The sequence below is a fragment of the Lampetra fluviatilis genome, chromosome 4 (genome assembly GCF_964198595.1).
Source record: "Lampetra fluviatilis chromosome 4, kcLamFluv1.1, whole genome shotgun sequence".
Taxonomy (NCBI): Eukaryota; Metazoa; Chordata; class Hyperoartia; order Petromyzontiformes; family Petromyzontidae; genus Lampetra; species Lampetra fluviatilis.
Genome location: NC_136278.1, coordinates 10,082,997 through 10,099,911, shown reverse-complemented (window position 1 = coordinate 10,099,911; position 16,915 = coordinate 10,082,997). Strand labels below are relative to the sequence as shown.

Genomic DNA, 16,915 nt, shown 5'->3' with positions numbered 1-16,915 from the left:
CACATTTATTGATTTCAAACTTTTTGTAAAGTCTAATTCCTTGCGATAAACGTCTATCAGGTCTCTAACGTTCATTCATCCTAAAGGGCCTATGATTGGGGTACGAATGCCTAATTGGTCATCATAATTTCGACTGAACATTAACTATTTATTTATTCAGCGAATGCTTTTACACGTAACTGTCGTACAGTTAGAGCACCAGATATGCATGAAAAATAAATGTTTGCCAATGTTATATATTGTGTGAGTGGACGTCAGCCCCCACGTAGTCACAGAGCCATGTAACAGCCTCCTCCTCCAGCACATGCAGGGAAACCAGTCCACCCAGAATGCAGTGACGGACTTCACAGCTGGAGAAGGCACACACCATGATAAATCATGGGCAGTGCATTTGAGCTACACTTAAACCTTATGGCGGGACCCCGGGGTCCCGAATAAACGGAAGTCAAAATCGTAATTAATTTCTTTTTGGCGACTCCGTCCCACCGCGCGGATCATTCTGTGGTCATGTCGTCCAAGTGCAGCAGCGAGGACGAATGCGTAGAAGAGCTGAACCAGCGAATGCACTCCATGCTCGGGTATGGGCTTGATCATAAGTCTTATCCAAAGCTGCTGAAACTGCCTACACGACTTAAGTTCTTTATTTGTCATAACGGTTTGCATAATACGGTGAAACTGTGTCTCTTAATCTTCATTATTATTTGTGACGAAATTGATTTCTCTAAGACGAAGGTACTTTGCAAATCCACTGGCTATCAACAAAGATTCGTTCATGAAGCCATCCATATATACAGACACACACAATTTCAACGGAGAGAAAGGTTATAGACTCGGCAATCATTGGAAAGATGTCATCAACCACTTTGGGTCGTGACTTGACTTGTGTTTTCTTGTCAATCAACCTCCACCGTCAGCAGTGGGGTGTGTGGAGCGGGGTGCAGTCATTTCCTGGCGGCCTGCCGCTGCATTGGCATTGCCGCCCCACCCATGCTGGTGGTGCTGCTGATGGCACTTGGGCTACGCCCATCTTCATACCTTTATCAACAGTTTGTCTTTAGAGGCTAACCCCTTTTTCTGATGACGACTGCTTGCGTTGCGATCGAAACGTAGTGATATTTTTATTCACTTTTTTTATTTTTCCTATCTATGTGAGTTCATTGAAAGAACCAAATAATATTATATTTTACGTGCTGTTTACAAAGTGTGTTCACAAATCCACATTGAGAAACACGATGATTGACAGAGGGGTGTAAATCATTTTTCGATAGTGTATTTAAATAGAGGTACTGCAGGTAAGTGGTTTTGAGTTTTAAAGGCATAGTTTAACAAGACAACACTTGCCACCATCCTTCAAACCCATTGGTGAAAAAGAGCAAAGTGGGGGCTTATGGGACCCCGGGGTCCCGCCATGAGGTTCACTTGCTACGCAACGTACGTGCAATTCGTTATGGTCCTGAGTCGTGAAACTAATTAAATGCCAGAGAAGTGAACCATTATATTCCTATAATGCCGAAAACCCCGATCCTTGCTCTATGAAGGGAGAATAAGCCGAGTAAAATTAAACTTGCACCCTTCCATTTGTAAGTCAATCGCTGTAATATGCACACTCTACGCATAGTAGAAGTGTGCATATAACAGTGATTATATGTACAGTTATATCCAGCCGAGTGGTGAAACTGGAATGCTCAAGTAGATAAAAAAATACATGTTGCAATTTATTCAAAGTGCAGTTAGTAACTAATTACAATTAAATAAATAATCACACTATGATTATAATTACATGTGCGACATAGCATTTAAATTTAAACTTATTCCACCTCCATAATATGGTGCTATTTTTTACTTGTCTTTTTCAATTATAACATATCATAGTTTTCAAATAGTATTTAGAAAGTCATGACAAACAAGTTAGGATATTTCTCAAAGCAATGCACATCGTAGTTTTGTTTACAATTGTACATCCTGGAGATTAATATAATTACATACAAAGCATGGGAAAGTTCAGTCATTTTTTCCTGGTACATATGTTCCGTTGGTGAAGTGTTAAGGGCCATGAGAGCAAAGATTACAAACTTTTAATCGTGAATACACTACATTAAAATATGTTTTTCAGCTAGTTTTACTGCTGCTTGTTCATGAACTGAAATTTACACATTTCGGTACTCTATGGAGGCTGAATGTATATAATGACATTTAATATCATATCGTGAAGGTAAATCAAAGTGTTTCCTTACACAAACAAACTGTGAGATGGTAGCGAGATGTAAAATACCTCGTCTGGTATACAGGAGGGCGTGGGTTCAATCCCGACCCTGATGTCTGTATATTTGGAGTTTGCGTGTTCTCCCTGTGGTTGCATGATTCTGCAATTCAAAATTGTATTTTTTTTTTAATTTTGACTCTACGGAGCTCTCCGTTTTTTTTAGGATGGTGGGAATACCTGTGGAAGTGTGATTCTTCTTGCTTTTACATCAGCACTGATAATCAAAACGGAAGCAAAACGTCAAGTGAATTTTCTCACAATGTATGAAGAAATCTCATTTGTACTGTGCTTTCTCTCTTTCCCGGAGCTGTAAACATAGGTTCTCCTTTTTCTGTGAACGGTAATGATAATGATATGATACATTCTCACTTTTTTGTGAAATTACTGCACGATTCACACACATGCAAAATACAAACATGAAAAATAACCTATACTATTATAGAGCTGCATTTGTAATTTACATTTAATCATTTTAAGAATAAGGACAAATTTGGATTTTGATTCTTCCTTTTTCTAGTCTGCGTGGTATATGGTTCTTGTGGGCAATTTTTTTTACGTTTTCCTCAGAAAATTAATGGAAATGCTTCAATAATCTCTCGATGAGCACCGACTCATTTGCGCGGTGTACTAAAAAATAATGAGTCTGGTTTTTTTATTTCTGCTCCTCCAATATGACGAGCTTTCTAAACTGCGAAATTGCTCAGAGTCAACACAGAAAACCAACAAACCACCAAGCAAGGGCCTTGCACACGTAGGATGGAATTTAAATGCAAATGCTATAAAGGGGTTACTGGAACATGGCAGACACAACATAAGAGAGAGAGATTGAGCCACTGAGAGTCTCTCCATCATGATCATTTCTGATATGTTATCCCTTGGGGCCCGTCAGAAAGCTGACAGACAGCCATTGCCTGCTTTGATGTGAGCTGTCTAGCAATGTTATCACGTGAGCACCCTTTATCCCACTGGACCAAAGGAGACAGAGGCTGCCTGTCTTATTTCTGCAAAACACTTTTCTCTCCCGGATCCTCCAAAACTTATTCTACTTACATGCTTTTTTTTCACGGTGATAATCTCACCAAGCTATCTTGGCGCTCTTTTCAATGGTTTTGTTCTCTACAAGTTACATTCTATCCTGAAGGATATAGGATACAGGCAAAATGGTGCTATATTTTAGAAGCATTGATGCGAAAATGCTTTTAATATCCTCAGAGGAACATATCTTCATGTAGAATAAGCATTGTCTGTAGGACATAGATTATGCAACAGAACAAAAATAGTACCAAACTCTCCATCTTTATGAAACCAAACGTTTACGTAATTTTGCACAGCACACCAATCGTGAATAATTTGACAAATATCTTGGAAATTGTGCATTGGCTCAAACATAACAAAATTATTTCATTTACTGCCCATCACCCATTTGCCATAATTTACAGAGTTCCATACTAATTTAACAGAATTAAAGTGAGGCGTAGTTTATCAGATGGAAACGTATACTGCATTTCCAATTTAACAGCATTGCAGTTTGGGATCTATAATTGGAATGTATATTTTACCTTAATTCTGGCAGTAACAAGACATCTGGGGAATTAATGGAACCAAGATGTATTGGTGTCAGCGTAAGAGTATGCTGCAAGCAGTTTCTGCAAAAGGAACAGCCTGAGAAAACCAATTATATTCTCCCTTATTGTGTTTTATACCTTTTGCTTTCGTAAAGTAGAATCGAATAATGCATTTTAATAGTGTTTATACCAGGATTAATATTCGTATATTGTGGTCGTACTCAAATACTAATTATTTGCTGCTGATGCAGTGTACGATAGATAGAAAGAAAACCCATGATTAATTTATAGGAAGGGACAATATTATGCCTTTACAACCTCAATTCTGCCACATGTTTACGACTTATAAAGCAGAGCATTTATTTGTTGCCCAAGCCTAATGTTACATATATACACTTTTCTTCGTATTGTCACATTTATATATATATTAATATACACATACAAATTTAAGACAATGCTAAAATAAAATGTTGTTTTTTTTACTGTGAAGCTTAAAAAATAAAATAAAATAAAACATGAATAATGTACAAAATGTTGCCAGCTACAAACTTCCAACGAAGAATATTTGGTCGAACCTTCAATATTTGTTCCCCGTTGCCAATCGGGCAAGTCCCGAACAAAAATGCAACTTTATACTCAACGTTAATGTTTTTAGTGGATCATATTTACTGGCATAACCATGACCCCATCTCCCCCCTCTAAAAAAATAGACAGACAGACATAGCTGATGCATTCACGTTTTCAAACTTAGACCGTGTTAACAAAAGAATCGTGATAATTAAACAAAATTGTCAGGAGGCGGGGGGAGGTGGTGCGAAAACGTTAAAGGCCGACTAGAAGGTGCCCCATCACAGATGATTCACAGGAATAAACGGAAACTTACAGTCCCCACACTATATGTGTATGTATATATATACATTACAAATAACACATTTTTATTGTATTAATTTAGAAGCAAAAAGGTGATTAAAGAACAAACCGTATAACTGACTTTTAACGTCCAATAGGGTAAAATTCAAGAAATGCGAATTTATATATTTAATATTCAACATTATTACTAATTATGAAATGTGCCTCCTCCACATGTAATTCTAATATTTGGAAGTAAATTATAGCCAAGAAGCATTTTGATGTGAAAATGTATGCGGGAACAATTTCATACGGTAATAAGAAATACAGAAAAATTTACAACTAATCCGACTGTGGGCTAGAAATGTTCTATTTTACACAAATAAATTAACGCGTGATTTTATGCAAAAGCAAAATGCAATTGCCTTCTGTATGCCACCAAACCTGTGCAGTTCCTTGCTGAAAACCGTTCTTGAATTCCTAGGGTGAGGAAATACGGAGTGACTTTTCAGAAACCGTGATCTGAATCCAAAATCTAACAGGATTCGATTTTCGTGTTGTAAACGAGAATTTGCTGACTTGGCCAATCAAACAATCTATATTTTACCACCTTCTTTTACCATCACTAAAACAGGTGTTTATAGAAGACTGTGCAATCCACAATATCACAAGGGCCATGGTGAATAAGATCCAATATTAATTTACAAATGTGAAAAAGCGGCTTCAAAATAAGTTGAATGGCATATTAGGTTTATGTGCATTTTTTTACATCACATTATACCATTATGTTGAACCAAGCATGCAAACATGTTTCATATTTTAACGTTTTCTAAAATGTAGAATCGTTTTACAGGAAGAAAAATATATATAATTAATGGTAATACACCGGGCAATTAAATCCGGAATGTGTTTTGATTAAAACATGTAAAATGATCCGTGTCTCGCTTTGTCATCAAAGCATCGTGCCCTGTCATATTATTGTTTGCAGTGAGCTGAACTTACATGCGGCAGGTGCAGCAAGTCGGATCCTCGGAGGCCACATCCTTGCTCGCAGCAAGCCACAGAGAAACCCTGGCAGGACGAGCGTGCACATGGCAAAGCGCATCATGACGCTGCTCATGTTGGCGGTGGTGGCGCTCGTGGCGATCGTGCAATGCACGGGCCTGCCTGCTCACCTCCTGGGCGACACGCGTGCGCCTGGGTCGCCGGGAAGCCTGCAAAACCTTACGCTCACAAACGCATGGCACAAAGGCGACCTCGAGCCGACCGCCGCTGGCGAGCAGCACACGCCGTCGAGAGAGATCCGCCAGCTGCCAGATGCCATCATCATCGGAGTGCGGAAAGGTGGCACCCGGGCCCTCCTGGAGATGCTCAACCTGCACCCCGACGTCGCGGCGGCAGACAACGAGGTGCACTTTTTCGACGATGACAAAAACTACGCGCAGGGCCTGGAGTGGTACCGCCAGCAGATGCCCCTGACCAATGAGGCGCAGATGACTGTGGAGAAGACGCCAGCGTATTTCTCATCGCCCGTGGCTCCGCGTCGAATCCACGAATTGGATCCCGGCATGCGGCTGCTTCTAATCGTCCGAGATCCGACTCAGAGGGTCATCTCTGATTATACACAGGTACGTGTATACAAGTGCTTAATGCAGTTACTGGAAATACGCTGGCAATGTCACACACCGTTCGGTTTTGGGCAAACTTCACTTGAGTTGCTGTTGAATTCGTCACGGACATATTCTGTTACATGATGCTGATGTGGTGTAATGTTTAGCACACCGGATTCTGACTCCATTTTGATGGTCACCTCGGACAAGAGGACCACAATGCAATTCTTCAGCAACGGTTGATGCTTTTTGCATAAATGCACACAGGCTCAGAGCTCTTTGCACACATTTTTGTGTTTTTTACTCATAGTTTTCCAGCCTATACTATTTTACTGTTATGCTATGATTTCTTCCCATTTACAGATTTTATTTCTGAAAACATCACAGACATAATAATGCGCGGCCCATAGACCAGTGTAGAATATCCAGACTGGCTGCAAGATTTTTATCATCTCAAACTTTATTAGACAGCCAGCTTAACATCGCCTCAAGAGAATACACACCACGTAATGGGCATGCTACTACTGAGCCTGAAGGCAGGGCTTCGGTTTCCAACAAGCAAATCTTGGAATCGGAGAAACAAACATTACCTTTTGAGCCTACTCTGCCACCCAGAACCAGGAAGGGGCTGCTGAGCTGTCTGATTGTAATTGATTCGTAGCCGAGTGAGTAAGATCTTTATCCTGCCGCTTCAACCATTTCCTACACGTGGCAAAGGTTGATAAACTTTTCTGTGCTATATCTGTAGCGTGGTACAGAAGGCTCTTGTTTACACATCAGATTATTAGAACTCAATATTAGGGTCAACATACTATATGTACCGGTCAAAATGAATGTAGTCTACCGTCTCTAAATAACAATAACAACAATAATAAATGCTTTGTATCTAAATGGCCATGATGTTGAACGAATGGAGATTATCATAGCCTGTTGTTTGAAGTCATGGCTTAATTTAATTTTGTGCTACGGAGGATTGAAGTGGTTCAGGCGCTCGTTTGAACATAAAACTACCCATTACTTACAGGGTCCATGTGATAAGCTCTATCTGGTCAACACAACGTGGTTGAATGTTCTTTTTTTCTGAAGGGTATCCGGAATCGATAGCCCCAAAAAGATCCCAGCTGCAGCATCGGTTGCTATTTGGAGCTGGGATAACAACTTTCACCCAAGGAAGCTGAACTGAAATCACGGATTTGAGCTCGTGGTGCTCATAGTATGTCCACCATGCAATAAGCCATGCCTGAACATCAACCTAGTGACTTTAATTGTGGAAAAACAAACAGGCATGTCATGTTGTCCAAAAAAAAAAACACTGACCTAAGATATGCAAAACATTTTGTCAGCAGTCGCCAAAATAAACTAACTGTTTAGTGGTTTATTTTGCTTGTACATTAAATGGGCATTTCACGTTTGCACGAAGCTAATGGTCCTGGAAATCTTTGCCACTGATATAAATTGTTGACGTAGTAAAGTTAATTGGCATGCACGATGTGTGGATGTGCAACGCACATTAGTGTGCACGTAAAACTTAGAGCTGCTTGTAGGACAGACATGAACTTGAGCGGCAAAAGTTTTGAGTACAAGGACGGAGAGAGTATTTATTCTTCAGTTTGGTCTTTAAAAAACGAATTTTCTTATTTTACTGAGGAACATGACCATTTAACGCGAACGTGCTAAAGCCATATTGTCGGCAGTCTGGGCTTGTTGTTATACAAATGTGCTGGTTTAGAAAATAGAGGCGTGTGTAAATCTTTCACAAGAGTTCTGCATTGTGTTGTACAGACATTCAAAGTACAATCGTGACCTTTTACAGACTATGTAACTTCTTGCGAGCATTTTACTTTCTGGTGGATCACTTTATTGGTAATTATTTTGTTTGCAAATGGTCACTCTTTGTGTAATAGATCGTTCTCGCCAATAACAACAACACATGGCAATCTAGTGGCATTTATGATGAACAAAACCTCATTCAGCTGCTGCTGATGAGACCCAGAGAGTCGAATCCCCCTCCCCAGTCGTAACGAGCCTTTGGGAATTGTTATCTAAAAAGCCATCGGCATTACAGAGGTAGTTTTTTGGAGCAACAATCTCCGTGTGTTAATTCTTGCAGTAGTGCATTTTTCACAGATGACGTAAATTTGTATACAAACTTAACTTAATTACTACCAATTAAAGTTTATCTGCGAAATAAAGAAAAAAACATCATCTTGCAATGAGAAACATGACCTATGTTGTTGCATTCATTGCAAGATTGATATGATATACAATCGTTTTAATTAATTTAAATTACATGTGTTCACAATCATAATTATGAGGATAATAATGTACAGCTTTCTCAAATTCAATGTGATGCAGGCCTTCCCCATGGGGGTTGTTTGACCATACTTCACCTAGGTGGGATCCCAGAACCAGCCTCCATATGTACACATCATTTATTTACGTCAGTGTCATAATTGACTAAAGAGCCAGTTGTGATATGTAAATGAACACATCAACGTATGTTACATTGTGTTTCATCTGATATATAGTCATTTAATTAAACCATTGTAAATGGAAATCAAAATTACATTTCAAACTGTGAATCCGTTTTCTGATTACACAAGAAGGCAATGCTTGCATTGATAGCGAGTGGCCTGAGGGAAGGAATTTCTCAAAAAGTCCCAATGAAGCGTTTTGATATATTGGAGATTTATACGAGACATCTGTTGTTGTTTTTTGATATAGAACTGCAGACATTTATAATGGAATGATGTATGTTTGTCACCGTTTTCCTTGAAAATGAAATGGCTTCAATGTCAGACAGGTTCTGTTATGTCTGAAAATGTGAACGTTCTGTAGCAAATACCAATATGTCATGTCTCAAAGCGTTTCCAAAACAAGTTATCAAAAATGGCACACACATACACCCTGCATAGTACATAAATAAACACATTATACTGTCCATAAATAAGGTGTATACAGTTATACAATATTGCGTTTGAGAGAACGAAAAAAAACCTTTTCTGGATTTACTCAAAATTATTCACGTGTGGAAAACACACTGACCATTTAACAATTCAAGCATGGAAATGAGTGAACCGAAGGACCTGGGGTGCACTAATTCGTTAGCTGGCGATAGGGCTTTAAACACAAAGAATGCATTTGAAAGACTACGGCTGAAAATGGGGAAGGGCCTCCTATTAAAGCTCTCAAGGACCACCAGAAGAAATGTCCAGATCGTAGCCACTTCATTGCTTTTGGGCCCCACGTACAGACATGTGGGTGGCCAACCATCCGCCCAGCGGACATGTGCCGAACTCTCATTCTTTTGAACGGAACACGGTGCATTTCAAGTTATTCCGCTGACCGGTTGAAGCAGCTCTGTACAGTTAGCGCTAGGAGAGTGACGAGAGTGTGTGGTCAGTGACCTCGAAATGTAATTCACTTTCCATTATGCCCACGAGTCATCAGGTCATTACACTGCTGAAACATTTTGTGCCGCTGACTAATACAGGGAACCTCGCACTCTCACAACTCTCAGAGTAGCTGGAGGTTCGCAAAATCCAGAGCTGTGACAACTGAAATGTTTAACTTTTTTTTTGTGAACGACTATCTCCAGATACCGTAATGATTTACACGTTCGTTCTTGTAAGCGGAGGGAAATTCAAAAGTAATAAAACAAATCACCTTGGGAAATTGTATCTCGCTAATTTGTAAACGAGCGCTGTGGCAATCTCTCTTGTTTTGCAACAGCCTCCGGAAGATACAGTAGTATCACAGAACTAGTTCAGAGGTCAAATCCATTGCTTCATTGTCACACTAAGTGGTGTGCCTTCTCAGTGCCTTACCATAGAGTGCTTCTTCATATGAACCTTATGGTGGTACCCCTGGGTACCTTAGTACCCCGGCTCTCGCATAATGTCCGTGATGCAGTCATCTTTAGTCTGTTGATGGTCGGCGATGCGGCAATTGACTCATCTCGACGAGCTGTACACGATGCACCGCTATGGTGCGTACGCGAGCCTTCAGGGTTTCGGCACAATCGTCTTCGCTGCGTTTCGACATCGCGGAGTAGCACTGATTTTGGATTGATCGGTACCCCAGTCGCTGAGTTAAGTGCACCCCTGGAAAAAAATAGTGTCCCAGAAATAACATATTTAATTGCCTCGGCCATTTTGTATTATTTGGTACCCTGGGGTACCGCCATAAGGATCATATGGCCATCAAACCAATTAGTTTGAGTTCTCAGCACTTGGTATATGCCAAATTATAGTATGTAAATACAAATAGTAGTAAAAATTGTAATCGTAGTAGTTGGTGACAAGAATGAGACCATCATCACATGAAATTTGAGAATTTGGATGGTCACCCTGATTAAAATTCAGGAACTCTGCAGTGCCAGCTCAATTATCTGATGCAGGACTAACCACTTGTGGCCACCCAAGCACCAACTTTGCATTCCACTCTTGAAAAAGGTTGTTAGTGTACAACATTGCCGAAGTATGTTTTGTACGTCATCCTGTTGAGTTCAACTGAGTGACCTTTTAAATGTTGTCCTCGTTCAGTTACAACACCGTAATTGGCATCACATTTTGAGATTTAGATCCTTAATGGCATTGTCATCAAATAACGGAAAGGCTAGCATTTGAATTGTCCACTGACATTTTCATTTCATACAACCTGGAGGATGCTCATTCCCTTCTGTTGCCTCCTAGGCCATGGGCCAGAGCAGTGCCACTTCCGAAGGTGGCAAAACTTTGCTCGCACCAATGTATTTACACGGCAAATACGAGCAAAGTACCTGATAAACCCCTAATGTCAAATGATTATCACATAATCCAGTGTTATTGGCCACATAAAGATATTGGACCCAGTAACCATGTCACCTCATGGGATTCAGACAAGTGAAACATCTAGTCCGGGCTCGTGGACTACATAGTCTGGGAATTGCAGCCGTCTATGCTGTGGACTTCCTGCACCTGCTTAAGTTCAGGCTTAAGATCTACCTTTTGCTAACTCTGTCCATGACAGACTGCCTGTCTCTATAACATAAGTATCCCCACTGTTTATGTAGAGCGTCTCGAGATGCAGTCACATTTAGATGCTATATAGACTCAAATGTAATTGCACACGTCGTACAAAATAAGACCCATTTCTGAAAATAACTAATGGCATTCATAAATGTGTTAGAATATAAGAAATAAAAGAACAGGACAGTGTAATATTACATGTTTAATGGGAATTATTTTAAGAGTGAACAATGATCTGTAGTAATGTTATTTGAGATTGCTCAATACTTAGAATGCATTCCATTATAATACAGGGTAGATGTATATTACGTAAAAAAATCTTTTTTATTTATGTATGGGGCACCATTTGTAAACTTGACCAAAACACAAAAAAACCTTAATGCAGAAATGTACGGAAATCCCATCCATTACAGAACTGAGTGTGTAAAGGTATATTTAGAATGAGCTTGGGAATTATTCCAAACATGTGACATTAATCCCATGCAGTTCTATTTCAGTGGAATTGAATCTTGTATCTTACAGCAACTAAATCGGCATTTATTTATTAGTATTTCTTTTCAGTACAATAAAACCATTAAACATTCCACTTTAGTGTTTTTATAACAATTTCCAATGAAATTATCACAAAGATACATGGTATTTTGTGCAACATGTAATGAGTTAAGCACTTTAGAAATGCTGACATTGTATTCTTGCGTATATCTGTTATACACACGTTAAAAGTAATACTATTGTTCCTCATCTATATGATAATGTGGTACATAAAAGCTGATGCGATTTAGTTTAGCCTGCACTTACCATCAAATATTGTTTTGACAAATGGTTCAATAGCAAAAAAAAAAGTTTAATGATTGTAATTTAGCCTCGCAAGGGGGGGCAGAAACTGTCATGAGTTGTTTATGCCAACAGGTTTAACAAAGTCTGCAGACTCAAGTTGAAGCAAAAACAAATCAATCCGATCAATGGCTCAATTCCTTTATTTGAATTCAGGTGTAGTCAGATATAATATTGTTTTTTTCCACTGGAGTGTACACTTTTGTATTTTCCTGGCTGTTCAATAATGAATTATGAATTCCCCACGGCTAGCTGCCATGGTTAGCACACTGGACTTGCAATACAGAGGTTACCGATTTGAACTCCTGGCGCAGCAGTTAAAACAATGGGCAAAGTTCCTTCAAACCCCGGCATTATAAATGGATACGCCGCAGCGTGTATGGTGGCGTAAAGTGTGGGCACTCCCACTTCTTCTGAGATGTCTGGCCAGAGTGGTGCGATTGAGTTGCTGATTTTGTCCACCTACCCCCTTGTGATAGACGAAGGAAGCCTGCATTTTAAAAAAGTTATTTGGTGATATTTAATTGCATTATCAAAGCAATCGTTGATCCGATATAATACAGATGTTCGAATCTCTTACATCCTGGCTGCTGGCTACAGGGCTGTGTATCGAAATGTCATCGTCAGCCATGTACTATCCACTGACGGACAAAGGTCTCCGCATACCATTGCAATCCCCCAATATCGTGAGATGTCATAACACACAGAGTTCCTGCACATGTATGGATGTAGAACATCTTTCGCACTGTACATACTCAACTCTACATACTCAACTCTACATACTCAACCGTGCTAATCGGAGGTGCAGGGGAAGGACGACAAACTAAACACAAAAAGCAGTTGTAGAGAAATTCGTTATCAATGTACATTGAAAAGTGCATAGCTCCAGTGGCTTCCGAATATCTGAAGAGCGTTCCAGATGGCCGCAGAAGTGCGTCTGAAAGCACGCCATGCAGTGGCAGTCTTTGTTCGATGGTTAGCAAAAAGCCTGTGTGAGAATTACTGGAATTTGCATGATGACTTATGCTCGTTGACGAGATCGGCAAGGTATTGTGGTTCATTTGTGGCAAGCACTTTGTGTGTAATGAATGTGACCTTAATAATGCGTTCCGTGGGACTCCAGATGAGCGAGCAGAACGGCCTGGTCAAGCGATGCCTCCCTTCTTTCCTGGAGAATGAGGGGCCATACCGGGAACTTCTATGGATAGTGTGGAAGAGGAGGCCAAGTATCCAGTAGTGGAGCCCTCGAGAGCTCCTTTTAGTTGGAGGTCCTTCCTCTAACAGTGACATTAACAAACAATTGCATGGCTTATATCTTAACATTTTACATCAAGACTGTATGTTTTTTTGAACACTGTTGGCCAGGGTTACAAGAAGTTACATTTGCTTTGGAGCAGATCTATTAATTGTCACCACAAACTCTGAAACCAACTGTGTAACTACAATATAACGTGAATACAATTCCTTCACCCGATTCTTAAAAAGTTTGGAGTCATCAGCTCTCCTGGAGCTTACGATGGGGAAGCGGCTGTCAAAAGTGTGAATCCGTTGCGACTTTGATTATTTTGGGACACGTAATTTTATCTATGCCCCACTAACTGCTGAATAAACAAACAACCTGCCTGTAAATTGCGCACACGCTGGGTGAGATATTTCCGGTCAAAAATAATTGTGTGACCATATGTTGCGTGGAATTTTATTCCCCCCCCCCCACCTTTTTAAGTTGAAGTATCTGTCGACTTGCCGATGGCTGTTCTCGTGATATATTGCAAAGGCAGTGGGACTTTTTGTTTCTGTACGAGGCGCTATTTCTTTCGAATCCACTGGGCCCATACGCATATCTCTCCTCGCATGGTCATGAAAAGCAAAAAAAAAACATATCCCGAAGGCCTGTTTGCTCACTTGGTAGCACAGCGATGATAATAAATAATGCTATAATAAGGTTGTTAAAAAGTTGTTGGTCAGGACTTAGCATAATATGAAGTCTATAAAACTGTGCTCTGATGCATATTAAGAGCAACACTTTATTAATATATATTACATTTGCTGCATTTGTCCTCAGACTTCGTAGGGTTATCAGAATAAAAAGGAAATCTGTAGGAAATGGTTATGCAATGATGTAGTTTGTTCCTTTTAAATTGCCTCGTTATATCTTAAGTTCAGAAGTATCTGTTGCAGTCAATAATAGCATCATTTTATCAAGTGGTAATCTAGTTAATATAGTCACATTTCCTATGCAGATATCTGAAATACATGTCGATTGAAAACCTTTGCATATAAATTGGGGTGCTCAATGACACATTTCACAAAGCTAGACTTAAACCGTTTTAAGAAACTTTCAATGCATAACTTCCAAGGCTCAGCCTCAAAGTAGCAAATCCCCATCATCAAGATGAGTCGGGACAAATGTGAAATAAAACAATTGTCGTCCTGCAGCTCACAGCGGGAACCTTTGGAAAGTTGTACCGACATTTATTAAACAAATATTTAAAGATCATATAAAATGTATGTGTGGTAAAATATGGCTGGTGCTGTGGCAGAGTACGCACCGGGAAAAGGTTACAAATTCAAATCCCGATCCAGGGTTTACTTAGCCCATCACACCTTTTAAGACACAAAACATGAGTAATCCCCAAGATATTAACAGTCGTCGTGCTATCTTACTGCAGTCTTTTTTTATTCACAAAAATTGCTTGAAGGTGCAAAAGCTCTAATCCTGGCTCATGGAAGCGGCAAGATGCTGGATTTAATTTTAATTCCAATATTGCACCGATTTATGATCTCGCTGTCAATCCATTCTAGTGAATCTCATAAACGACCGCTCTGGTCCTCCCACAGGTTTACTACAACCGACTGGAGAGGGGCAAGCCCACCAGACCTTTCGAGGAGATGGCGGTGCGCGACGGGCGCGTCAATCTGGCCTACCAGGCCGTGCAGCGCAGCATGTACGACCTGCACCTCCTCCGTTGGCTCGCGCACTTCCCTGCGCAGCGCATCCACGTGGTGGACGGTGACCGGCTGGTGCAAGATCCGCCGCGCGAGGTGGGACGCGTGGAGCGCTTCCTGGGCCTCTCGCCGCACGTTGGGCCCGACAACTTCTACTTCAACGCGACGCGTGGCTTCTACTGCCTCCGCAACCAGACGCACGAGCGCTGCCTCAACAAGTCCAAGGGGCGGCCACACCCGAGTGTGCGGCCCGATGTGGTGCGCCTCCTCCACGCCTTCTTCCGAGAGCACAACCGGCGGTTCTTCGGCATGATTGGCAGGACCTTTGATTGGCCGTGAGCCGTCGAGAGAGGCTTGCTCCTGCCGACGCTCATCCCCTCGTGGCAGTAGACTTCGACTCACGTTTGACGTGGGGCGAAAGCAGAAAAAATATATATATATACACAATGGACCAAATTGCAAAAGGGCACTTGCTATTTCTAAGCAGCACTTCACTTATGATAACTTCTAGAGCAATGCTACAGCCTAGAGAACGGGCCTTGCCCTGATACAATATAATACCTACGTTATTAAAGCACAACAGAACTGATTTGCTGCCGATGGAATAAATTGGTTTGATTTTTTGAATGTCAGAAGAGTTAGTGTCCTGGATGGTATGAAAAGCTAAAATAAAGCATTTTTAATGTTGTGATTGATCTGCTTTATTTGTATTGCCAGTAGTTCCAATTCAAACACGGGGAGTGCATTTACCAATACCCCTTGACAAGATTAATGATCCTCTTGTTAATGGGCAGGTTAAACGTGTCAATTATTTCATCATGGTGTCCTGAGGCAAAAAATGTATGTTAAATGGACCCGCTTTAAACTCGAGCCCTTTTTTGGCCATTGCCTACAGCACAGTGGCAAGCGATGTCACCAACGAGAGGACCAATCAATCTCATAAATACCAAGACTCCTGCTGGTCACCTTTGGACATACAGCTGAAGAACTTTGGTGTAGATTTGCAGTCAATGCCTATGCACTGCGCTTACACAATCACAACAACACCAGCTTGGCTTAAATGGGCAAAAAGAAATGGAAACCAAACAACCAGGAGTTTCTCGAGGGTCAGTGTGTGTGAATACCATATCTATTTATGTACACCTACCCTTTTGTAAATTGTAAATTGAAAGAAAACCAGAAAAGTTTTAAAAATGTACATTATATTTAACCTTATATTTTTACTCCTACCGGAGGCCAAATGCAGTTCACTTAAAGTAATAAGTTTTGTGTACAACGCTTGCTAAAAAAAACATTGGTTATTTATAATCCTTTAATTGCTAACAATGGATGTAATACGTTTATAACTCTTTCATTTGTACTGTATGTATTCAACATTTTTAGATTATATCAGTCAAAGTATGCTTTTATCAAAAATAAAAACAGTAAAGGACATGAAAAGATGAGTAACAAATGTTTTTGTTTTATTTCCTACCATTTATTTCCATAGCAATCCATTTTTTTTTTTATATATGCCCAGTATGTGACCACAAAAGGAACTTAAATTTATAATGAAGTTTTATTCTAAAACTATAAACAAACTTATTTTAAATACAAAAAACAAGGGTGGAGGCATCTCAATTCTCAGGGCTCTCTTGCACTCGTGGCCCTGAGCCAGAGATGGAAATTCCACATTCCAACAGGGACCAGTTTATTCACAGAACAACTCCGAAACAAACTATACAATGTTGCTGGTATTGATTAAACATTCCAATACTGAAAAAAATACCTGCAAATTACTCAATTGGAATTACACTGCAACATCGCCCACTACTGTAAAAAAAAATTGGCATGACAAAA

At 40.2% G+C, this 16,915-nt stretch overlaps 1 protein-coding gene across 1 annotated transcript in view; it reads left to right on the top strand.

Moving 5' to 3' along the window:
• Positions 1–16,510, top strand: part of LOC144931557 (heparan sulfate glucosamine 3-O-sulfotransferase 1-like) — a 38,834-nt gene extending 22,324 nt beyond the window's left edge. Inside the window, exons 2-3 of the mRNA XM_078855527.1 lie at positions 5,666–6,305; positions 14,969–16,510. Of these exons, the coding sequence (XP_078711653.1) occupies positions 5,769–6,305; positions 14,969–15,415 (984 nt within the window). The 5' untranslated portion in view covers positions 5,666–5,768 and the 3' untranslated portion in view covers positions 15,416–16,510. The remainder of the gene's footprint in view (positions 1–5,665; positions 6,306–14,968) is intronic.
• Positions 16,511–16,915: the final 405 nt, after the last annotated feature.